Below are 26,347 nucleotides of genomic sequence, written 5' to 3'. Positions count from 1 at the left end.
TTAAAAAGAACTGGAACTATTTTTTTTGTGTGTGTAATATATATGTTTAATGACAAATAGCCAACTTACTGAGTTTTTCTCATTTTCATGAATATTTATGTCCTATTCTAGTTGGCTCCTTTACACATTTTGAAGGAAATCTCGCCAATCACAATAAATCTAAGAAAAAACTGTATATTATCATATCATGTTCTTCTTTTTCAAACCTCCAAAAACTTAAAAAATTTCACTTTTCATTGGTGAATTGAAAATGATAATCAAATAAAAACAAAAAAAAGGTTCAGCATGGGTTACCAATGATGGTATCAAGTAAAATACCCTAACTTGTAAGTATTTACTCTAGTATCTTAACCTTGCATAAAAGATTCTCATAGTGAATTTAATATAAATGACGAGCGTAGACAAATGAATCTCTGTGAACAATTTAACAAGATCATACATGTAATCATATTTGTGAAACAACACCCCCCTACCCCCCCCCCCCCCCCAAAAAAAAAAATTAAAAAATAAATGTAACGGTGCTCTTTGTAAAAAATAGTTTTAGGACATGTACCTTTAGCAATAAATGTAATATCTTCTGTGACAAACCCACCTTTAACACATAACTTTAATGTAAATGATGGTCTAAATATATACTTCATAAACCTCTCACTAAGGTGCAAATTTTATGGCTGTCCTAAATTACTGGTAATGACATTGTACTTACATTTATCACACACAAATGTAAGATATTTCTCAGGTAGACAGAAGCAAAAAATATTATGTCATGTTCTTTATTGGCATTTCATTGTATGTTTGACATATAATGCAGAAATTTACTCTTACACGGCAAAAACATACAGTTTATATTGCACACTAGAAATACAATGAATGGAAGAAGATATTTTTAAAATAACGAAAGAATTTTCAGGATGAGTGATTTTCAATGGCTAGCATATGTGGTCTTTATGGTGTGGTATTTAAGTTATGTTTTGACGGATTGGTGTCGAGTTCTTGTTTTTTATGCCTATACCTTATCCCTGGCCTTAGGAGTCGTAAAATCCCAGTCAGCTAAGACACTAGGCTCTCCAGTCTATTAGTGGAGAGAGGAAACAACTGGGGTGTCAGCCACTTCTCCCTGTAATTAAGTCCCAGCTTCTGTGTGACGAAACTTAATCACTATTTAACAACTGATATAAAGTGAAGAAAAGACTGTAAAATAATACACAACTGTCTTACTTTCTATTCGCCTTGATGAGTTTTGGGCGGTGTTTTTGAAATAGAAACTGGATATTCTTTCAGAATAGTTTATGGTGAAACATTGCGGAATTAAGGGGAACCATCACTGTGTAATTATTTACGTTTTAATAAACAAGGACCCCGATTGGCAGTGTAATAATTCTAAACACTTCCCCTGTTATTGCCCGCACGTGAAACCTGAGTTTCACGAAGTCTCTGCAAGTTTTCCAATGAAAAGATTTTTTGTGGCAGATATTTTTTTCGAAAAGGAATTTTGAGAGGATCTTTATCATTTGGGAGGTTTCCTGTAAAATTCAAGACTGTACATATGTACAGAATTATATCTTATCATTCAGGAGTCTCTGCAATATAGTGCGTGATAAAGTGATTTTTTTTCTCTCCTGTGAAGAAAGAAAGGAGAGCTTAGAACAATGTCTCAGAGTTACATAGTTGTACAGAATCAGGGTAGTGAGATTGGAGATGAGGTAAGTGCTTAAAATTCATCTGCTAAAATCACTGATTAGCTTGGGTCATGTTCTTTATAAATGAGTTTTAAAAGCAGGCCACTTGTGCATCCGATAAAGAATCAACTGATCCATTCTTTTTCCTATGTATAAGATGTCTTAACCACAAAGGAGTGTTGATTATGTAAAGTATTACAAGGCTTAGCTTGATGGTGTCATATCCCTGCTATTAATGTATTTGCTGCTGTATTGAAGATTTAAATTGTTTGAGGGAGTGTACACATAAGTAAGAGCTACTTTTGCCTGCTAACTAGCACAGCTTGTATGTATAGGGGCTGTAATTATAATTATCTAATGAATGTACATAAAGATATGAGAGGTCCAAATTGATGCAATGAATTATGCAAACATTTGGAGTATGCGTTGGAGTTGAATTTTTATCTCGATGGAGAGAAATTTGCTGGTTTTACAAGCTTTCAGTAGTTGCAGCACAGTCATGCATGCTTGCAAGTATGAGGTTTCATAATCATAAACTGATAGTCAACAGTGTTTAATAATGTGTTCATAAATCAAGTTACTGCTCTGAGCTGGTCATACTTGACCATACATTACATCATGGACCCTTCCAAACTGATTGATTTGTTAGGGAGTAACTGGGTTTTGTTCTATTATATTATTTGCTTCACTTGTTGGAATTTTTTTTTTTTTTTTTGAAAATGGACACTATCTACTAAATAGTTGTTGGAAGAACTAAGTTTCTATATATATTTAGCTAAACTAAATTCTACTTGCTAAAATGCTCTGAGCTCACTGCATTGGGTCCCAATTAGTGTTTGAATTTTGTATTTGAATTGATCAATGAGTTCCATATACCAGTAAGTGGTTACTGTGTACTATCAAAAAATCAAATTTTTTGAAGAGTAGGCACTTCATGATAAGTAAAGTGGAGAGCACATACATGTAAATTGATATAAGTATATACATGTACTATGTTTTAGGGAACCTTCTCATATAAATTATTTCCTTTTAGTTTTATTTGTATTTTCCTCCTCAATTTGTAAAACTGCAGAGGTGATCAATAACTAATAACAAATCATTTTCAAAGTCCCAGTGAAATGGAGAACCTAGTTACGCTAGTAATTGTAATTGGATGTGTACATCTACATATATACGATATAGATAATTATGTAAAAACCTTTTTGGATGGCCATGGAGGGTTAAATCACTTAGACTTTGATGCAATGAACAGTGTCAGTTATTGGCATTACATGCATGCACTCAGACGTTTTAACACAGTATAGGGACATGGAATCAACTGTTTTATACCATCAATGTTTTCTTTACATACTATTAGATAGATAATACATACTCCAGGATCAAGAACTTTTCCAATCCAAAGAGTATTAGTTATACCCCCGCAAACGAAGTTTAGGGGGGTATATTGGTTTCACCCTGTCCGTCTGTCTGTCCGTCCGTCTGTCCGTCTGTCCGTCTGTCTGTAGACGCAACTTTGTCCCCCCTATAGAATTTTTTATTACTGCATGGAACAGTTTGAAAATTTGTACATATGTTGAACACCATCTGAAGATGTGCACCTGCAATTTTTTTTAAGATCAGACAAGATTTAATGATTTTATGACAGTTTTCATATTCCTTATTCTATATATTGTACACTAATGTTGAAAAGTAAGGGAGGTAATCCTTACAGATTTTATTAATTAATTAATAGAAAACACTCTAAAATATATTTATATAAATACATCCAGATGGAGTTTTTTGTCTTAATGTCTTAATTAATTAAAAAAAAATTATTTTTTATAAGTATTCTATCAACTGACAATGCAAAGTTTTTGTTTGTCAATGATAAATTCTTAGGAGCTAATAAGAACATCAAAGACAAGTGTGGCTGAATTCATTTGTCCCAAGGGAGCCATTATCTGAGCCATGGTTCAGATGGAGCATGTGTTTAGGGGAAATTGATAATCTGTAAAATTGGTGATGGTTTTGGGGCTATTTTAAAACTGTTTCATGTAAACCAAAAGGTCTATCATAATAAGGAAATAAATAATATAATTATTAATAAAGAAGTTAAACTTTTTTTAGAGGTTGTTTAAATTCATTTGTCAAGTAAATTGATGAAGTGACCCTATTGGGCATTAATTTAAATGAAATTCAAAATTACTGATATGATTGTAGTGTTTTGGCAATTTTAAAATTGTTTGTAATATTAAATTTTCTTTTTTACATATTTTTACATAGTATGGTAATTATGGTAATGTTTTGGGATTTTATTAAATTTAACAAGATCATCAAAGAAAATCATAGTCCTATGGGATCAATTTTCTGATATGGAGTTCCATTGTGCCATAGGAGAAAGTGAGGAAAATTTGAAACAACTAATTGCATCTGTCAAGACTCTACTTAGAAAGATATTGAAAGTTTTATCAACAGAAGAGCATTGCTTGGCTACCAGTATTTCTATTCACTGCAAAGGGAGGGGTTATTGTCATTTTGTTGGTTTTTCTTTAAATCAATTAAATTAAAAAAATATATCATCAAATAAATACATTTGTAAATGTATTACTGTTATAGATATGTATTTACAGTGAAATTCTGACAATTTTGATTTTAATTTTTCTTTGTTAACTAACTTTTTTTTTTTTTACAATTCTAGAAATTTTTTTTTGTATGTGTTCCAAACCTTTCTTATTCAATTCAATTATTTGTCCCATTTGAAATTAGCCTAGCGGGGGTATTAGTCCCATTAGGACAGTTCTAGTTTCATTTGTTAGCCTTTTATTGAAGCTGGCATCAAGAAATGAAATGCCTTAATTTCCCAGCATATATATAAGATCACATTTTTATAATTTTATCCATCTAATATGACCAAGGAGTCACACCCTGAAGATTTGAGATAAAACAAAGATGTATCATCATGCAGCACCTGGAGGTGTTTCGATAATCTTTGTTTAAATGATTTTTAGATCCCCCTCTCTGTGAGCTAGTTTACAAATTACAGCCAGACTGAGAAAGTTTGGCAATGGGCACAACAAATGATAATGAACACTCTTTTATCACTGTTTATAAGTGAGTCACTGGCCAAGATCATGTCGTAGGCTGTAAACAACAAAGAAACATCGTTTTGCCATCAAGAGCTCCCGACAACAAGTGCATCTTGTGTCACACTTGTGAGGCAGACGACACTTCTTTATCAATTTGTTTTGTGGGATTTTACCCCTTTTTTAAGCAACATGCACGTTGTCACACAATGAGCCATCTGCCTGATTGAATGTGTCTCCTGCAATAGTATTGATCCTCTGAGTTCTAGTAGTGATTTGGATGTAATCTGTTTCCACCTTGATGCATTGGATGTCAGGGGTCATTGCTCATAGACAAGCCAAAAAGCTTTTATCAGGACTGTGTAATCTTGGAGCCTTTAACTCTTTTCCCCCTGATGCCACCATATGACGCATTTGCCATTTCCCTATAAGGTTTTCTTAGCTTCCCCCTGAAACTTTTTTCACTGTTTGAGTGGTATTGTTTTACCATAGTTATTGACAAGAATTATTGTCTGACCATGTCATATGATATACCATTGTGATCGGGAAAGATTGAACTTTAACATTATAAATTTAGAGTACACAAATATATTAATAGAAATTAATTAGGTGAGTTTATTCAGGTAATTTTACCTGTACATTAAAAAAAATCACTGTAAACATGAAAATTAATGAATGAAATTTTTACATATGATCAACTATTGTTCAGAAATATTTTTTCATTTTTTGAATAATGTGTTTCTTGTTTTATCTTGCGAATTGAGACCAATACACAACAATCAAGATTTAATCAAAAATAAAAAGATTCATCCTTAGAGTAATATTTCATCAAACTATCATGGTTCATGTATCACTGCAATCAGATTTTTCTAAGTTTTGCATTTATATCATTTATAATTATTTTTTATATAAATTATATCAGATACCTGTAGTAAAGGTACAGAAATTCAGGTAAAAGTATCTGTACACTATTGTATCTATGTCTGCACAGTCACACGTATAAAGCAATATTTATTTCAAAATAGTTATTGTAATTCAGTCAAAACATTATAATATTCAAAGGGGGATTTCAAAACATTTAGTTCAGACCCAGGTATGAGCTTAATAATCTACCGACTTCGACAAGTTTCGTTTATTGGCACCCCCTCGCCGATGTATAGCATATACAGCATTATATATTAGTTTATATTGGGTTTTATTTCTTAAATAATTTTATGGAACAGTATAACTACAAAATACTGGGGAAGATCCACAGTTAATGTGTTGAATTTATAAGTTAGATTATGCCCAGGCTGACGCAATGCACATGTGCCGATGTTCGGAGGCCGCCATTGTTGTTGTCATGCAGGTGTCGTGAATTAGCCCTAATTCACCGCTAATCAACCAAATTCCTGTCATAAACTTCAAAGGAAGTGGATTGGTCATGTTTATTTCCACTTGGGGGGTAATTTTAAACACACAGAATCATCTAGAATATCTAAACCAATCTCTGTCATAATCGTCCGATGCCGCCATTTTTTAAAACTTCACAGTGTGTGTATCACGTGATATCTGTCAAACCATTGCATAACCTGACTGTGTATAATCGTCTGTGTAAGGTAGACACTATTAGGTGTTATTTGCCACTCAATTTTGCTTCAGACAAGTAAAATAAACAAAGAATATTGGGGTTCTATACGGACGCGTCATAAGTCGTCATTAGGGAAATGGCCAATGCGTCATATCGTGGCATTAGGGGGTAAAGGGTGAAATGCTTCAGGGGGAATAGAGTTAAGGAGGTCATACAGGGCCCTGTTAATTACTGGTTGACTCTTCTCTGCAGGGTTGATGTTGGCAAAGTTTGAAAATTATTTCCTGATAATTGCAACTTGTTGGACATTGTTGACAGGCCTTTGATGATTTTAGTGAGACTTGTGAGATTCATTGGATGCTGTAAGCAGTATTATTATTTCCTAGGAGAGGGGTTATTCACATGTAGTATCATTTCTACATTCCATGTAATTTAGCCTCATTAGCTCGGTAATCAAGGCTTGCATGTTCCCTTCTCCTTTGAAGAGGTGAATGTCGAAAGTTTTGAGAGGCTTCCTCGAGGATTTTTATATTCTGACTCTTGTATAAACTGACACATCTGGATTTCATGAGAGTGAAGGATAACCATACCAAATCATCAAATTATTTCTGCATCAAGGTAGTCTGTATTAGAAGGGCAAAGAGGCCCTGTTCTAATGTATACAAAGGCTTATACATCCTGTGTGCAAGTCAGAAGGTTCACTTGTTTCCTGTTTAAATAAGTGAATAATTAAACATGAACTGAAAGAGGGTTGCTGCTGCAGAGAGTAAGTTTTTCGAATAAACAAGAAAGTCATTTCAGAAGGATTCCAAAAGAAACAAGTTTTTGGGGAAGCTGTGTTTCTGTGAGGGGAAAGTGTGCTGTGGATTGAATTTCACCCAGGAATTTCATAGCAGTTGTGCTTGCCACTTCTCTGATTGAGGAATTTTTATGTGTTCCCAAATATCATTTGGCTGTGAGGGATTTTTGCACAAGGGATATCTGCTTGTATACAGCAAATACTGAGTTGTCCCTGTTGAAGTTATCAGTTACATTTTTTTATTTTCTGAAGGAGGAATTTTCACTAGCTACCAAGATTATTGTAGGGAGATGTGTTAAAACAAATCTGTGTGTTGGATAAAAACAACTATGTCATCAAGTGCTAACAGTACCCAAGGAAGCGGTAGAGGACCCGCCCCACCCTTGCCAGAGAAACCACCATCAGTAGCTGAAAGGACTCGATTGCTGAAGTCGAGCTTTAGGAAGGATGAAGTGGAGAAGCCCAAAATTATAGAAAAGCATAGCAGTCCCCTTGTTGAGAGGGCAGCAACGATGCCGCCAACCAATGTTATCAATTCCAGCACCAATGGGGAGAAGTCTGAAACCCCATCCCCGGCAAGTAGTGTGAACTCAATGTCCAGTGTGGGCAGGTACAACAATGATAAAATGATGGACAGCAACAAGGAGACCTCACAGAGTCAGAGTGCCCCTGGTGTAAGTATACACATGTGAACATGAGTTTGACAGCTATCTGTACATGATGATGGGTGTTGCTGTCTTGGATCTTCATCTGTTCATTACACTGAATGTAAATTAGGGAAAGTTCTATTAAAACAAGTTAAGAAGTAAACAAGGTTGAAATATTGTTAAGGTAGCTCCATACTCGTAAAATTCTCTGAGGAAAGTTGAAAAATCGAACTGATTTCGACTTAATAGACTTAAATGTCATCAATTGTTAGAAAAAATATACATGTCATCACACTTTTTGAGATGCCAGATAAACATAAACTAAAGCATATTTTAGCATTAGAAAATTGTATTTTTTTCTGTTAAAAGTAAAATCTTGTAGGCAGAAATTTGTTTTTCTTGTTTAATTTTAATGTCAACTTTATCAGAAAACTAAAATTACAAAAATATTTTAAAATTAATCGTTGGAATAAGAAAAACTGTAGCATTTAGACATACGTCAGAAAAAGAGTTATTTCCCCTTTTCAAAGATAAAATATATAAAAATTTGGAAATTTAGTATAAAATTAAGTGCGAAAATATCTTGAACCTACCAATAATTTCTAATTACATCCATGTGATTATATTCACATAAAATAAATAAAACTATCTTGCACAATTTTTAAAGAATTCAAAGTTTTACAAAAAAGTGTGACGTCACAGAACACTGGATCTACTTTAATTAATGCATGGTAACATAGGAACTCGGCTTAGTCAATCTTAAAGTGAAAGGGGAAATTTTTCACTGGGATATTTATCCATGAGAGTATGACAAATTCAAATTTTTAAAGTACGAGTAGTTTTGATATAGCTCTCAAGAATTGAAGTGTCTGGATGATTTCACTTGTGACACCATTATCTAAACATTGTCTTTCCTTGTGGCACAAGAAGGAAATTGATAGTAAAAGTTCTAGTGAATTTTTAGAGTCTTGGTGATGTCACATAGGAAGGGAATTTATCAGTTGGAAGGGGTATGTACAGTCAAGCTGATTAGGGGTTGAATAAATGAAGTATTTGTTGAAACTCTGGTGCAGGTCTAGCTGTTTTAGGTTGATTAGATTATGTGGAAAGCAGAGATATATTGGAAACTTTTGAAGATTTGCCAGCTGAGATGCACATTATGCTAGCAGTGTAATTGCTAGCGATAAAGAGTGGGGTTAAAGATGTGTAAGAGATGTTTAATAAGATAATTTGAAAAACAAACTTATGAGTTTTGTGCATTGTAAGAACCTTGATGGGTTCTAGCCCCCATGCTGGCATCCTATCAGATACATGTCTTTTGAGAGTGCCATTCAACTTGAATGGTAGAAGCAGGAGATGAAATGGTGTATCTTATGGAGTTTGGGAATCAATAGAGCATGTCTGTAGCGGACAGCTGTGTTGCATGACATGCACGAGACTGCACCTCCTTGATTCATCTGACTGGTATTTGCTAGTCACACACAGCGATGCACACCACAAGCACACACTCATGTACCGTATGTTTTATTGCTTAGTGTAGGAGTAATATTAAATCAATCTGTTGTCATCATTACCAGCAGATATTTATAGGTCATGGTTCATTAACAATAGCCCCAGGGTGATGATTTAATGAGAAAATTGATCAGTCATTTAGATGATTTGTCCATTTTATTGGTGTAACAATGATTTAATCTGACATACACACAGTGAGGTATGCAGAACAATAACAGGCTGTCCATTCTCTGCCTAATGAACGGAACAGTCCTGTATGTGGGATGCCTCTACATCCCTGTGATCAATAAAGTTCCCATACTCCAGGCAGGATCTATTTTTGAACCAGAATGTGTGTAACATACACAATATAGGTCCTGCTGTCTGACCAAAGTATTCATGTACATGTTTATATTCACATTGTTTCCTGTTTAACAGACAAATCCCAAGTGTTATGCTCTTATCTAATTGTATATGAATGCATTAATGGTGTTTTCCCTCTCTAAAGAATCGTGTGAGAAGCTGTGTGATATGTTCTATTAATAATATGCTTTCGCTGCATGGCGTCTTGAATATTACATTGGGGTTGTTTCAATGTTTGTTATTACCCTGCATGGTGGTAAAATCTCTGCCCCCAGGGATGTTTGGATACATTTCAACATAATCAAAAAATAAAGCTCTAAAGAAATACTTCACAGGAAATGATTCATCGCTAAGTTCAAGGTCACTGGTTCTTTACAGTAACAACAGTTGTTGAGATAGTAGTGCCCGCACATAATCATTTGTTCTTAGTTCCTTGTGGACCAAGGGTTTTTTTGTTTGAAGGGGAAGTTTAAATTGTGCAAAAACTCTACGTGCCTGCTCGTGTGCGTTCTAATCAATACTTCATATTCCGGTAAAAGGAATGCTTATTGGTAATTTCTGTAAAAGGATCCTGTAATTAGAAGAACATAATGGATAAAGCCAGCATAGTAAGAATGTGTGCAGTTCTTGTGTATATGTGATAGAGAGGAATTCACCTGGGTTGATGTGCAGTAGTTGTGTATTTAGCTCAAGAAAATAGTATTGGAAGTCATGCGTGCATTGATATTAATGGGAACAGGTGCCCTATATTTTAGTCATTGTTCATTGTATTCTAAAACTAGGTTGGAAAGAGAACCAATGTTAGTAATTGTTCAGAGAGGTCCATTGTGTTCATGAAATGGGTCAAGAAGACAGAATTATGTACATGTACATCTGTTCAGAGAAGTTCATTATGATTATGAACAGAACTAGGTCAAGAAGACAGAATTATGTACATGTACATTCAGTCATTGCTAAGTAAATTAATCCTTTCATAGCATGTAAAAGGGTGCCAGTGGTGTGTGATGTGTTATAGATTTAAACAACTAGATCATTTACTTAGGCAAAAGAAACACCTTTGTAACAGATGTGTATGGAAATTATGTTGATTGACATAGTTCATGTCAGATGAGTTTTGTCTTTTTAGTTCAGGAACTCAATAAGTACATCAATTATAACCCCACATTAAAACTATTATAGCTTTGGTTGAGTTTCTAGCCATATGCTCTGTAGTTAATGAAATTAAACACAGGAAAAGACTACTTTGGTGTTTTTTGTTGCAAGCCTATAACCTACAGAATTTTTGCACATCATTACTGAAGAGGTCATTAAGATGTTGAATGTGGAAGAGCCTTTGGCCTCAGTACCAGGTCTATTTATTTAAGAGGATAGTTTTGGTCCTTCACAAGCTATTTGCTCTCTGATTAGTGCCCTGTAGAGTTGTTTGCCCACAATGATTAAGCTTGGATTTTGACCCGAGTCTTTTGAATACAACCCACTCAATCAGTCTGGGTGTTTAAAAGTTTAAAATTGATTTAACCTTTTGTGACAGGGCAATACCTTTCACAATAATAATTAAGGAACATGTATTCTGTGTTGTGACCATAGTCATTTCATACAAGGCAAAATATATCGGAAACAAGCTGTTAGTTCAAAATATTTCCTTTAAAACTTATGTATATAATGCAAACTATTTCTGTGTTTAAATACAATATAATCTGAAATATCAACATTATTTTTTTGAAACGGACATTGAATTGAACTAGTTGATTTTACTTTTGTTAAGAATTGAAACTTTGTAAAATATGGCAAGTGAAAACAAGGGTTTTAATTAACATTTGATATCCAATCAGTGGTAGTGTGTTATTGTTAGCATATTATATCTTAATATTTTTTTTCACTTTATAACAGTTGAATGCAGCCAAAAGGGAGGCATTCTTCAAGGGTGGTGAAAATGCGGGACCAAAGTTTGACCCCTCACAGCGTTTCGTGTCGGACAGAGAGAGGATTCCCAGGGAGCCACATGGTGGTCACACATTGAAGGACGCCGATGAAAGAGAGAAGGATTACAGCAGAGAGAAGAAATATGGGGAGAGTACCAAAGAACTTGATGGATATGTGGGATTTGCCAACCTTCCAAACCAAGTGTACCGAAAATCTGTCAAACGTGGATTTGAATTCACATTAATGGTTGTTGGTAGGTTAACACTATGACTTATTAAGGTTTCATGTTGTTTGAATTGCACACATAAAATTCCTTTGGAATGATTAGCTCCTTTGACAATAAAAGTATGTTGTTATGAGGATCAGAAATAGTGGATAGGTTAATTTCCATAGATAGGAGCCATTCAGGTGTTAATTTTAACAAATTGCTCTGAGGAATCTCTTATCCACTATCTGTGAAATTAGCCAAAGAGTTCTAAGTTCTGTTGAAATTATTATAACATTTTGGGTTATGAACTAATGCATTCTACTAAGGCAATGTGAAACATCCACTCTTTGTCAGTAGACATGGGTTCTTATACAAAAAGTATCCAGGATTTAGGACTGCATGATTAAATTCCTTTGTTGAGAAGGCAGAACCAATTCTGATAGAGCATCTGGAAATTTTTACTTCCAGTCCAGAGATTCATGGGTTTTCTCCTCAGCATCTCTTTTGAGCAAATGTATTTGTATAGTGATGATCGAAGTTGAAGCATTCTTTCATGCACAGGTTTACAGAATGTTTTATCGAAATTTTTACATGAGATTGCTGTTAAATTGCATTATCTGAATATCCAATTTTAAAAAGCATATTTATTGCCATTTTTTTTATTTTTTGTCCAATTTTTTTTCTCCATGTCTCATATGCAGCAAATTGCATAATATCGGTAACATGAAGAAATGCTGAGCTTGAGAAAGGATGATTCTGCATGCATTTTTCAATGGTGTGCTGTCAGATGATTTAAACTTTATAAAATAAATGTTGGAGCAATATGTTTCTTATGTAAACTGATAAGGGAGGTATAAAGGAAGTCTGACTCGGCATTTTTTGACATTTCGGAGCTGATCTGATCCATTTGATAAAAACATTGCAGAAAGCTAAACCAATCTTGTAAATTATCCCCTAAAGGTCGTCACCCACCAGAAAATATACAAATGAGATGCAAAGTTTTGTCATAAAGTTTTGAGGGGCTTCATTATTTGAAGGACTAAAAAGTGCTTTTTGCAGTCCTTTGAGCATGAAATAGAATCTATCTGTACAATTATGTCAATTAGAGGCTGTAATGTGTTGAAAAATATTAAGTTAAATTGTTATTTACAATCTTTTCAAAAAATAAGAAAGTATTGTGTTTGTAAGATTGATGAGTTACTTAAAATGTCTCTTGCACTCAAGAACTGGAGAAAGCTTTTAAAGTTTCTTAAACCTGACCAACCAATAGTGATAAATTCACCCCTTGAACAATATCAGGTGGCCCTAGTTTCTCTCCTATTGTCAGTATAAAGATTGAAAAAGTTGTGGACACAGATTTTCACAATGGACTTACTTATCATGCATTGATAGGCAGACTGGGTTATTAGTTAGTCCACCCCTGTGCCAGATCCCGGTAATCCAGTGAAATGTCATGCCCAGGTAGATTCCAGTCCCCCAGATCTTTGGTCTCTCAGTCATGTAATTATAGGGCCTCCCCACTGATCCATTATAAGAAACCTGGTAACTAGTAAGTAAATGTTATGTCATGCTGTTGTTAATGGAGAACCTTGATTGATTTCATTTAACAGAGGTTGCAAAATTAAACTTCTATTTGAAACTCCATCTATATGGGTTGCAGTTTGTATACATTTGAAAATAATGTGTGTGCAGATCACTGGAAGAAAAAGTCGATCAATTTTAGGATCTTCAAGCTTTTTAACAGTCACGACCAGAAAACCTCCCTTATGAGACTTAAAATAGCTTGTTTGCTCCAAGCTGTACCTAGTAGTTGTCAAAAATCGAGGATGTAGTCCAATTGAATTAGAAAGATTACTCTGGAGATCCCAGACAAGATAATGTCCTTGATTTACACTGGGGTGTTCCAGTGTAAGGTCACCCCAAGGGCATTCTGGTCATCTGTATTGTTCAGATAACAATAAGCTATTTATATCCCTTCCTGATGGGAAGATGGAGTTCATTGAAAGAGAAAGCTCCATGAATGACAGTGGGAAGATGGAGTTCATTGAAAGAGAAAGCTCCATTAATGACAGTTCCTTCTGTAGAAAACAGATTGTCTGGCCACCAAGACCCAGACATGGATCAGCCTTTATTGATTTTGCTTTTTTTCCCCCACTGTCCCCTTGCTCTTAATCATTATCCCAGTTTTTTAGGCTCCAAGGCATGGTCAATGGTTTGTCTGCCATTGATTCTATTTGGGAAGATTGACTCATATTTAACTCAATAATAAATCTCTTAAAGTGGCACGTGCACAGCAACATGCAATATCAATATTTTTGCTTCAGATCCCTCATAACATGCTGGGCCTGATAAGCATCTCCAAGCAGTTTTCTATTTTGAAATATTGATGAGGTACCACATTCATCAACACTAAGAATACATACACTGATGTTGATTTTCAATTTCAAATTAAATACATAGAAATTTCTGCAAAACACCCAATAGTATTTCTTTATATGAAAAGGGAGGAGGACCCAGATTGTACTTGTTCCAATACAGCTGTGTAAACAGTTTGGTAGCTGGTGATTAATTATTCAGTTATCAATATTGATAAAATTATTGTTGGCTTAATATTGAATAATTATTCTATCATTAACAAAAGTGATCAACCTAGGGCAGTTGGAGCAGCTACTACCAGGCTCTGCGAGACAAAATTAGATAAAACAATGACAACTTGTAGCTCAGGGGTACGTTAAAGCGGACATCTTCATTCGTCACTTGGGTTGAATGATACACTCTCAAGTTTCTTGAGGACAATGGCCTTCTGTTGTCATCTTGGTAGAAATTTTCACTTTAAAAGTTTATACACCCCATGGTTAAAGTTTCAGATTAATGGCTGTCATAAGGATAATGATATGCTAGGGTTACATAAATGAAAAAATAGCTTTTGTTGAAGGGGAAAGAAGTTCAAGAAAAATACAAGTAAACATTTTTTATGTAGCAGTATCTACTACAGTTGAATGATGATTACAACACTCTCTCTCTCTCTTTCTCTCTCTCTCTCTCTCTCTCTCTCTCTCTCTCTCTCTCTCTCTCTCATATTTCTCAATGCTTTGGTACCTTTAAAATAGAAAGTGCATAGTTGTATCACATTCTCAGTGTATACAATTTAAAATTTAATTTTCTTGACACCTGTCAAGGAGTATTTCTGTAGACCCAATTTGATCCACACTATAGTGTCACTGGTCGGTACATGTATTCTACCTCTATCTTAATTAATCCAATTATGTCTATGCCAAAAATATTTATTTAAATAATAATATATGTTTAAACTTTCTTTACATTCTTGAATTCAAAGAGGCTGATTGGTTCCCAACAACATCCATTAATTTTACATTTATTAAACTGACATATATAGGAAACCATTGTGAAATTCCTGGCATATTTCTTAGCTTGGTTTGTCTTTCATTAGGAAGCCAAGGTCATAGACTATAATAAATATGGCTGAAATATGTTGCAGTAGCCTATAATCAAAATGTTAACAATATGCACACAAAGGCCCTGTTTCATTAGAGGAGGGTGTTGCCTCCATTCTATGTGATTCAGACTGGCATACTGGCTGCTGGTTGTTTTATCTTGTGAGTTCTTCTGTGGCATCTGTGATGAGTTGTGTACAACAAATGTTAGATGCCATGGTAACTCCTGTTGCATACTCTGATGAGGTTTTCAGATAATTCACCCTCCTCATCATAAGAGCACTGGCAATAGTTGTTAATTTTAGGTGACCCTTTTCATCTTTCATGCTTGAATGGGAAAATGGGGTTCTTCTAGTATGAGAAAATCATACAAGTATCGATATAAGATATTCATATTACAGTAATTTAAAGGTCAATTTATTTGTTTTAAATACGCTGTAGACATGAAAATCTGTGCTTTTTTTTCATTCATATAAAACCTACTATGACATCCATGTGTTGTACTTTATCCATATGAACACTTCTATCTCAACATTACACTTGAATATTATCATCTGAATGGACTGCATGGTTTGGATTTTAGGTGAATCTGGGCTCGGAAAGTCGACCCTCATCAACTCTCTCTTCCTGACTGACCTGTACAGTGCTGATTACCAGGGCCCCTCCCACAGGATACAGAAAACCGTCAAGGTAGGAGTCCCTCCACTGTCCAAACAAGTATAATACCACTGTCCTGGCCATCAGTATACCACTGTCTATGATACTGGTATACCACTGTCTATAATACTGGTATACCACTGTCTAAGCTACATGTTTCTACTGAGTAAACTACTGTACAAGTATTGTAGTATTATACTGTCCAAGCTACCAATACACTACTGTCCAAACTACTGGTATACCACTTTGACTACAAGTATACCACTGTCTAAGCTACCAGTATAGGTAACAAGACAAAAAATCACCTACTCAAGAAAGGGACAGCTACAATATTTGCCATATACTGACTTTCAGTTACCAACAGCACTCACCCCAGTCTGAGAGGGTGTGAATATTACCGGTACTTAGATGTTCTTGTAGGTCTGAAAACATTATGGTCTGTGTGTATTTATTTAAAAATTCTGATATCATTGTATTGTTGTTCAATTAATTGATGATTACAGTACATGTGTTAGCTGAAGAACTGTAGCTACATGGATATACTGGAAAATTAGAATCAATAGACTGTAGACCTATAGTGCCTTACATGCAGAGACTTTGCAGTTTACACCATACTAAAACATGCACTCTTAACTGTTCAACCTAAATACCAAAGACATACAGTGTCAATACATGTATTTGATAATAATAGAACCTTTAGAATTTTTACCACTGGTTTTATCTCTTAACTTGCCCTGACTTTCCCTGAAACACCATCACCAACCTCAGAAAGTTAAGTACCAGTATGTTAAATGAGAGTGGCCATTTTTTTCTTTACTTTACTTTATGGTGCTGATAAGGATGTTTAAAAGAATTTCAAAAGCAAGTAAAGTAACAACATCAAGAGTATTTTTAAAAAATTCTGGCAACATGGTTAGTAAGTCCAAAACTACCAATAGCACTCATTTTTGTGCATCAAAATTTGCAAGCTCATTGCAAATGAAGGTAGATTTGTAGCTCTACAGTCAGACAACCCAAATTTTCCTTTAGAACTACAGTTCTTCAGCTAGATCTATATGATTGAACAGCTTTGGAATTTGGTTTAATTTACAAATGGTCTTTTTAAAAACAGGCTGTCTTTCTGAGAAATGATTTTCAGTCTGACAGTGAGAATAGTTTTCAGCTTCTACAGTGTAAATTATCATGATCTTGATTTTCCTTCAGGTTGAAACCACACAATGTCTTCTCAAAGAAAATGGAGTACAGTTAAATCTGACCACTGTAGACACCCCAGGCTTTGGAGATGCTGTGGACAATAGTAACTGGTAGGTGAATGAGAGGCCAATTTTTGACAAGCTTCTGAAATGAAAGCAATGTTTACCAAGCAACATTAAAACCAAAGGATCTGTTCATTTTGATTTACATGTACATCTTTTTCTTCTTTTTTTTGTTCGTTATTTTCTACATTTCCAAAAATAACCACCCTGCAAGATGAGAAAAACATGTATTGCTCATGCACTCTAGCATATTACAAACTAACACTCCACTTTACTTTCAACAAGGAAGATTAGTTAAGTATGCATTCTCTCTGTGCAAAATAAATATGCTACAGGATATAAAGGCAGGTGATTGTGATAGATTAGTCATGTCTCAAAATAAAAAATGCCAATGTTCAGCTAATCATGTGGAGGTAATTGAATGTAGCTCCACATCTATCAACATTGACCCACATTGTCAAGTTTCCATTTCCCTTGCAAAATGATCCCTCGTATTAATCTCAGTCTGCATGGTGTTAACTGTTAAGGAAGTTTTTATTTCTTTCCCCCTTTCTCGCAAGAAATTTAAAATAAACAAGGAAATGCTAGTTTGCTAAATCAATACATTTCAGCAAATTAAAGTGATTGTTTCCTCAATTTTCGTGAACGTTTTAATGATTTTGTTATTTGATCATATTCTTACTTATTGCTGAGATGCTAGTCCTGCCTGTGCATAAACTTTGAAAGATATGAAGATTTTAATTTTCAAATTCTTGTGTATTGTAATAGACTAAAAAATAGCTAATAGGAAACAAGTGACTTGTTAGATTCCAGCATAAAAAATGCAGAAGCTGTAGAAATCAAATTGTCTGTCTGTTCTTCAACTCTTTTAAAGCAATGAATCAAGTTGTTTTCAACACATCTTTTTCAAATTTTGGGTAGAAGCAGTTAACTATAATAGAAAGACACCTATAACTTTTTGGGTAATGTTTTCATTCATTTGTTTCACAGCTGGCAGCCAGTGATAGATTTCATAGACAGTAAATATGATGAATATTTAAATGCTGAGTCCAGAGTGGTGCGGTCCCCCACCCCAGACACCAGAGTCCATGCATGCCTTTATTTCATCGCACCAACTGGTCACGGGTAAGTAGTGTTCACTGTAAAACTAAAGCAATACACCCTCTTAACAATATTTTACAAACTGCTATACTTTTTACACAATTCAATATTTTCAATGAAAGAAAGTGGGAACAAATCAAATTTGAAAAGGTATAAGTGGATAAAGAAGTCTTGACCAATGACTGGTTCATTCTTGGTTACTGTAGATTGACAAATAATGACGATGGTTTTAATTTCACTATGTTTGTGATTTATCATTTTTTCGCTTAATTAAACCCAACATGAATACTAACATGTTTTTAAAACGTGTTAATGCTTTTACTTTGATCAACTGTTTTTCTTGAAACATGAAATTAAAACCACCACGATTTGTACTGAAATTTTAACACCGTGGAATTAAAACAACTTACAGTATTAATTGAAGCAACTTCTGTAGATAAATCCTTGTTTACATTAGTTACCAATTTTATTTTGATAGAGCTCTAAGTGAAAAGATTTATCTTTTGCCATATTGTCACACAAGTTCTTTGTTATCTTGACATTTTTAGATATGGTACATGTATTAAAACTACATGTATTTTAGATACAAAGAGGCATCTATTTTATCATACAGAATTTTATGTATTATCTTTTAATGGTGAGTGTAAGCCATCTAAAAATTGGAGAAAAACACATTAAAATCCAAGAAGAAAAAATGGTATGAAGCAAGGAAGTATGACTGTGATATGTAATTATTTGTTGTTTATATTTTCAGTCTGAAACCTTTAGATGTAGAGTTTATGAAGAGGCTACATGACAAAGTGAACATTATACCTCTCATCTCTAAAGCAGATTCCCTTACCCCAGATGAGTGCAGGGAATTCAAGAAAACTGTAAGCTTGTTAAACAACAGCAACTATAAATAGCTAATTATAGACGAAGAAAGAAATAAAGTAATGGGAGAAAACATTGTCCATGAAGCAAATGAGATTATGTGTAATTATAGATTAAAAACAAAGTCATAAGATTAAGTTATCTCATCTAGGTTAATCTCGTTGTAGAGTTTGATATCTAGTTATGATTCTTGTGATTAAAAAGTCAAGAGAATTGGACCTGTTATCAAATCAATAACTACTGTGTGTAAATAATAGATGGTGAAAGGAAAGGTCTAGCTGTTTAATCTTGTTTAAGATGTTAAAGAATACATGTAGGCATTTATAACCATATTTCTTCCTTTGCAGATTCTTAATGAAATTGCCCAACATAAGATTAAAATCTACGAGTTTCCAGAGTGTGATGATGAGGAAGAAAATAAAATTCAGAAGAAACTAAGGGTGAGTATGCAAGAAACTTCATCTTTTTCTTGAAAAACTACTCATACTTAAGGATTTTAACTCATCATTCTAGAAATCTTGACAGAAATAGGATAGAAAAAGACATGTTTACTTAAGAATTAAACAGCAATTTAAAAATTTCACCAGGATATAAAGTTGGTTGGTCATGTGATCAAAGCCTGTGAAGCCCGAAGGGCTTCTCAGTAGATTTGATCACGTACCGACCAACAATTTCATATCCCAGTGAACTTTTCAACATTGCTGTTTATAACTTATATTTACGTTTGAAAAAAACAAATCGTTCAGAACTGTTAAAATTACCAAGATTTTATGTTTACAATAATCCAAGTGATAAGTGCGTGCTATGATCATTGTGACATCACGAAAAAGTTCAGAATTGAACATTTTCGCTATTCTATAGGTTCATATAAGGAAACATATTTGCAAATGTAAATTTACTGAGTTATTAATTTACATGTTAAAAATTCTCAAAAGTTGTGTTAGTTAAAAATAGGAAGTTAAGTGCACAGTAATTGACTACGAGTTTTCGACATGAGTCGTAAAGATTTCAGGAAATTTTTCTGTCCTAATGTTTTTAATTCTATATTTTGGCTTGTATTTGAGTAAAGTGTTCAATGTTTTTGTTTCAAATATAGCTTATCAAGAAATTAGTGTAGTCTTTTGAACATGACACATTTTTATAAATTCAACAAAGAATTTTTACCCTTTGCATACCAGGGCTGTGTTGTTTTTTTTTTTGGGGGGAGGGGGTATTTATTATTATTTTATGAATATCACCAACCTGACTTTAGGAATATATGAGATTTTGAGTTTGATTAGACTGAAAGTTTTTATAATGGTTACAAGTTGATATATTCTTCAAATCCCTGCTTTTCATTTATAGATAGGAAACTGTTCAGACCTGGATAAGTTTTCAGTTTTCTGAGCCAGAAAGGGGTGTACGAGGGTTGTTCGGAAATTATTGAGACATTTTCTCTTATTCTTTTAGTAAAAAAGATAAACTCTTGAAATTTTACCAAAACGTAAATCAGGATAGAGTTTATCAATGTGAAAAGTTTCTTGTTCATGGCATGAATAGATCATTCCTAGCAAGCTGACCAACGTGCCTTCGTCCTGTAACACGGCGCAACCGCAAACTTTTCACAACGTCATTTTAACGCTTCTTATTGCTCCCGTGTTTTAAACTCCTTACAAACAAACTGAAATAAGAATTATTCTTTATTTCTCATCTTTTGTTTTAATTTCAAGATGTCATCATTGACTTTTTCTCTCATTCTTGTTTTTTTTTAGAGAAAAAATCGAGTTATTTTTACCCGGAAGTCTAATTACTGTGAATGTCTCCTGCAGTCGTTTTTTTTTTATTTTATTTTTTTTTTACATATTATAGAACTGTTGACAACAGTTAGTGTGTCAAAAGTTGTTTATTAATCTCTTTGGCCTAATTCTAGTTAAACAATCAGTGAAAAAAATATGATGAACTGAAGTTCTATACCCTGTCTTGTCATTGTATAGTTTTTTACGCAATTGCGTGGCTTTAAAAGGTCTTTTTCTGAGATTTCCACCAGTTTAATGGTTTTCGTTGCGCCGCCTTGACGTCAAAATTCAATGTAAAGTCGTTGTCAGATTTTTATTGTTTGGTAAATATATGTGTACCATATCCGTATTTCAACTCGAACATCAGTGAAACTTAATCAACAGTTAGTCGCAAAGAATAGCAAAATGAACATATTTAATTTGATTTCTTTTATCATTAACTGTAATTCTACGGACACTTATAAAGTAGATGTATAAGTGTATTTAATCTCCGAGTTCAAGGCTGCGCCGGGTACCCCGACCACCGACTTGTTTATCTAATGTCGTAAACAAAATATTAAATATTCTTTTAATATTACTTTGTTTTATTATTTGTTGGTGTTTCTTCAGTGTCTATGCCAATATTCACCAAAATTCGTCACTTAGAAAAGAAAATAATCAATTTGTCTCAATAATTTCCGAACAACCCTCGTATTTATATTTTTTTCAAATCAAGACATGCAAGTAATGATATTTGTTATCCTATAAAATGGTGTTTGATTGTAGGATCGAGTTCCCTTTGCAGTCGTAGGCAGCAATCGTGTTATTGAAGCTGGTGGCAAGAAAGTCAGGGGGAGACAATATCCATGGGGTTTAGTTGAAGGTAGGTCTTGAAGCCTAAAAGTGAGGAAATACTGTGATTTCATCAATATTTATTGAACACAAATTTTCATGGATTTTGTTGATGAGTTGATCAAAAAATGTTAAATGCTCATTGGAGTGCAATATCTTATAACATATTGTATTCATAAGATTATTGACCATATATTACATATCCTTAAAACTCAGATTTTCATTAGATGCACAAATATTTTTGCCCACGAGTATTGATGAAACCACAATGTATCCCCTAGATTATTTACATATGTACCAATCCATTTGTTTCCATTGATAAGGTTAGTCATTTATTTGAAAGAAAAACAAACTGTTCGTGTTGATACATAAAATTGTACATTGTTTAATAACATCATAAATGATTATTTGTCTGTTTTTTAGTTGAAAATTTGGAACACAATGACTTCATTGCCTTAAGGAACATGATAATCAGGTAAGCTTCCTCAACAAACCTATAGGGGGAAAGTGGAAATTAAAAATAATTAAATACATTTAATTCAATACTATAAACTGAAGTTGCTCTGAACTATACTCCAAAACACATGACATAATAGAGACAGTTCCAATTATTTATTGATCAGAACAAATTTGACTGGAACAAAATGACAGGAAAAGGAGCCATAGTTTTGAAAAAATATTTTTAAGCATTGAATTTATAAATTTTACAGGACGCATATGCAGGACTTGAAAGATGTCACCAACAATGTTCATTACGAAAACTTCCGGTATAACAAATTAGCACCTTCTTCAACAGATGGCAACAAAATCAAACCTGGATCACTATCAAAGTAAGTTTTTCATATTGATGTTGGAGCGATTGTTGAAGGATGTGTATTCTTTGTTTATCATAGATGCCACTAAACTTTAATTAACATGTTGAGGAGAGAATATTTTGTTCACTTTTTGAGGTAATTTATAAATATAAATGTCTAACTAGTGGTGTGAAAATTTGGTGATGAGTTGTAGAGAGCAGATTTATAACAGATGAAATGTATCTTTCTGCAGGGACCCTCTAACACAAATGGCAGAGGAGAAAAAAGAACATGACAACAAGATGAAGAAGATGGAGGCTGAAATGGAACAGGTGTTTGAGATGAAAGTCCAAGAGAAGCAGGCCAAGCTCAAGGAATCGGAGGCAGATGTAAGACTACCAGTAGATATCCTTCAGGGGATAGGGGGTCAGAGACTACCAGTAGATATCCTACAGGGGATAGCTATGTGTAATATATGGAGGATATTTAGCAACATTTTATTTATCTATAAAAAATGAAAACTTTTAATATTTTCATTTTGTTAATGCTGGCAATATTGATTTGAAGTACTATTTGTTTTGGGGGTTATGTTACACTTACAGTGTACTTTCATTATTGTGAATTTGAGTCAGATGGTCTTCATCATAAAAAAATGCTACTTTTTTAATTGAATTGATGTATTTTTTAGAATAGGTTGTTACCAAAGAAAAACTAAGAATTTAGTCAGACAAAAAATGTGTAAATATTTATAAAACTTTTCACATTATATAGTTTCAAGATGTAATTAGTTTTTATGAAGCAGATTGAGGAATTGTAAACATCACTGTAGTGGTTGGCTGAGGAATGTCCAGTAAATGGAAAGCACATGCTGGGTTTTATTTATTAAATATATGTGGGGTTTTTTCAAAGTCAAGAAATGAAATCTGATAAGAATAAAGTTAGTACATGTAGATAAGTATGACTGAGACTGTCTGAATATTCACAGAGGTTTTTATTGTTCACAGCTTCAGAGGCGAGCAGAACACATGAAGAAAAGCTTAGAGCAGCAACAAAAAGAACTGGAAGAGAAGTGGAAAATGTTTGAAAAAGAGAAACAGCAGTGGGAGGAGTCAGTGGGGGGCAGCAAGGGGTCACAAGAAAACATCAAAGAGTGAGTTGTGGGCCAGTGTTTCTAACCTAATATATAGAAGTCTAATGGTGTTTATTGTGTGTTAATGTAAATTTAATTATCCAGAGGTACTGTTGATTCCTTATTAAATGCAAGGAGTGACTAATAATGTCCACGTAAAATTGTATGAAATACCCCTCGCGGATTTTAAAAATTTTTTTTTAAGAGTTGAGAACTATGAGAGATAAGGATAGGGATAAAAGTTCTGCATTCACGATTTGATACAAAACACTAGGATCACAAAACTAAGTACTCACATAAGATAAGGAATCTACAGTAACTCAGTGAAAACACTTTAATTGTGAAGATACTGTATGATTTACATTGTAAAAGCTAACTGTAATATGTTGTGATTTATCATGAATATAGAAGGCTTTGGGTGAATGTTATACCAGTCGTTTATGCCCCTTTGTGAAGATAATCATTGAAAAGATATAGTGGTACATGTTCTCAAAAAAATGATTTTCTTTCTTTTTCAGTACAAATAAAAAGAACAAAAAACACCTATTTTAGCGGAATATTCACAGGATCAGACATTTCTCTGTAAATTGACAGAACCGTATTAGGTCTGTGCCATAATCCAGGAGAGGAAAAAATAAGCTTGCCAGAAAATAAACAACTGAACACTATTAAGAAATACCAACAGCCTTGAAAAATAGTGAGGTCATCCAAACAGCAGGCCAGTCAAGAAATTCTCCCAAAGCACTGACCAAAGAATCATTCATTGAACGTTCAGGCTTACTGCCAAAACATACCTGTGTTTGTAATTGATGTCAAATACAATTTTAAAATATTTTCACTTTTGTAATGAAGCCACACATACAATAATATGTACAAAAAAATTCCAGTTTTCTTTCTCTTTATCATGTTGATTTGCCACAATTCAGAACTATAAATGGTGAACACTTGTTTTTTTAATGATTTTTTTTTTTTTATTTCTCTGTGAGAGTTCATAGTTTCATGTGTACATGTTTAAATCATGTGTGTTATTAATAAATGCATGTTGTTGGTAGAAATGCTGAAGTTTTGGTGCAATTTGAATACATGAGATCTGTATCGTGTTGTAAAGTCAATGTTTTTTTTTCTGCTCTGTAACATTTGACTGCTTCTCAATGTTAGAATTGTTTAATACACATAGCTGTTGGTCATTTGAACGTTTTATTTAATATTTTTTTCATTAATTAATTAAAGCTAATAGAAGTTCACAAGTTTCTACAGCTTTGGTGAAAGTCTTTTTCTTGTTCATTAAGATGTGTGAAGTTAGTAGATTTCTTAGATGGGGAGGGACCATTGATTTATAAAATCCAACATTTTCGGTATATCTAGTCATAATGGCCTTTGGATTCTGTTTCCCTAGGTATTACAATATCATATCATCTGTGGTCACACATATACATGTAGAAGTCCAACCTCCCTTACATTTTGAATGCAATTCAGAATTATTGATATGGATTTTTTTTTTGTTTTTAAATTTTTGAGTTTTTTTTGTAACAACATAGCATCAAGTTTCCTAGATAATGTTTGTCTTTTTCTTTTGAGCTTACACAGCAATATAGGTGTTTTGAAGCACCGCTCACATGAAAGTAAACAACACTTCTATGCATGCATTGCTACAGTACACTAACTTATACAGGAATATATCTAATTGTTTATTTCTCTTGCTCATTCTGTATGGATGTATCGGCATGTATTTGTGTACGATTATTTTATACCATAGTAATTTATTATCGCCATGGTACGTGTAAAGTCCAAGTGACACATCTATATTCCATTTAGTACAGTTTTTGTTATATTTTAGAAAATTGACAAAATATCAAACCAACCAATATGTATGAATATTATAAGTTATAAATGTACAGTATATTCAAAGTTCAAAGAATACAATGGAATAAGCTGAATTCTGTTTCTTCTTGATGGGTCCTCTAACCAGATACCATTTTTTCTTTTCTTTAGAAAATCTTAAAGTTTGTATTAAGGATGAAATGAAGTTTTTAAAATTATGTCTTGCTTAAAGAAATATGTTTACAAGTGGGAGTATTAAGTAATCTCTTGTAATTTGATACAGCTTCATTTTTCATACACGTTAAGTTTGTCATGCATATTTATTATTTTTTTTATATATACAAATATTTCATCAATACATGATCTTAGAATTTACAAAATGGAAACAATAAATGTTTTATACATGTAAATTCGTTTTTCTTTACCTTAAGCGGAGACTGTGTAATATCAGTATTTGGACTTCCCGGTACTCTTTGGTGTCTGTTTGTAATAAAACTCGCCAGTTTGTCATAAACAAGATGGGTTTTAAACACCAGAACCATATTGTGGATGCTTGCAATTCTGTTCTTTTGATAGTATTTTAAGGTGGAATAACACATCATCACAAAAAGGCTGACTGCTGATCGAAACGACATTTCGTTTTATAAGAAGGATTTTATTGACTACTGTAACTTACTCCATAGCTGATACTGTAACTTACTCCATAGCTGATACTGTAACTTACTCCATAGCTGAGTGGATAAAGTGTCGGACTTGTGATTTGTACATCCCGAGCTGGAACCCCACAAGGGCTTTTGTTGTTACTATTTTAGATATCCATTTATATTCCCAAACTGCAAATTTTTCGCTTATTTGACATATGTACATTTTATTTATCATTATATCTTTCAATATCAAATAATTTCCTGTTAAT

General features: G+C 33.6%; 1 protein-coding gene across 5 annotated transcripts; it reads left to right on the top strand.

The window, feature by feature from the left end:
- The first annotated feature begins 1,079 nt into the window (after nucleotides 1–1,079).
- On the top strand, nucleotides 1,080–25,844 carry LOC105337592 (septin-7). Of its 5 annotated transcripts, none has more exons than XM_011442380.4 (13): nucleotides 1,080–1,703; nucleotides 11,502–11,787; nucleotides 15,781–15,887; nucleotides 17,058–17,158; nucleotides 18,101–18,235; nucleotides 18,966–19,083; nucleotides 19,432–19,524; nucleotides 21,625–21,721; nucleotides 22,114–22,165; nucleotides 22,401–22,520; nucleotides 22,738–22,873; nucleotides 23,489–23,634; nucleotides 24,132–25,844. In XM_011442380.4, exons 1-13 carry the CDS (start codon nucleotides 1,650–1,652, stop codon nucleotides 24,163–24,165), a joined length of 1,479 nt encoding a protein of 492 aa, XP_011440682.1. In that variant the 5' UTR covers nucleotides 1,080–1,649; the 3' UTR covers nucleotides 24,166–25,844. The 5 variants fall into 5 exon arrangements, with proteins under 5 accessions (XP_011440682.1, XP_011440681.3, XP_011440683.1 ...); XM_011442379.4 differs by lacking the exon at nucleotides 1,080–1,703 and adding an exon at nucleotides 6,517–7,784; XM_011442381.4 differs by lacking the exon at nucleotides 1,080–1,703 and adding an exon at nucleotides 8,616–8,767.
- Nucleotides 25,845–26,347: the final 503 nt, after the last annotated feature.

This window comes from Magallana gigas, chromosome 3, assembly GCF_963853765.1.
Source record: "Magallana gigas chromosome 3, xbMagGiga1.1, whole genome shotgun sequence".
Lineage (NCBI taxonomy): Eukaryota > Metazoa > Mollusca > Bivalvia > Ostreida > Ostreidae > Magallana > Magallana gigas.
This window is presented reverse-complemented; position numbering and strand designations above follow the sequence as displayed.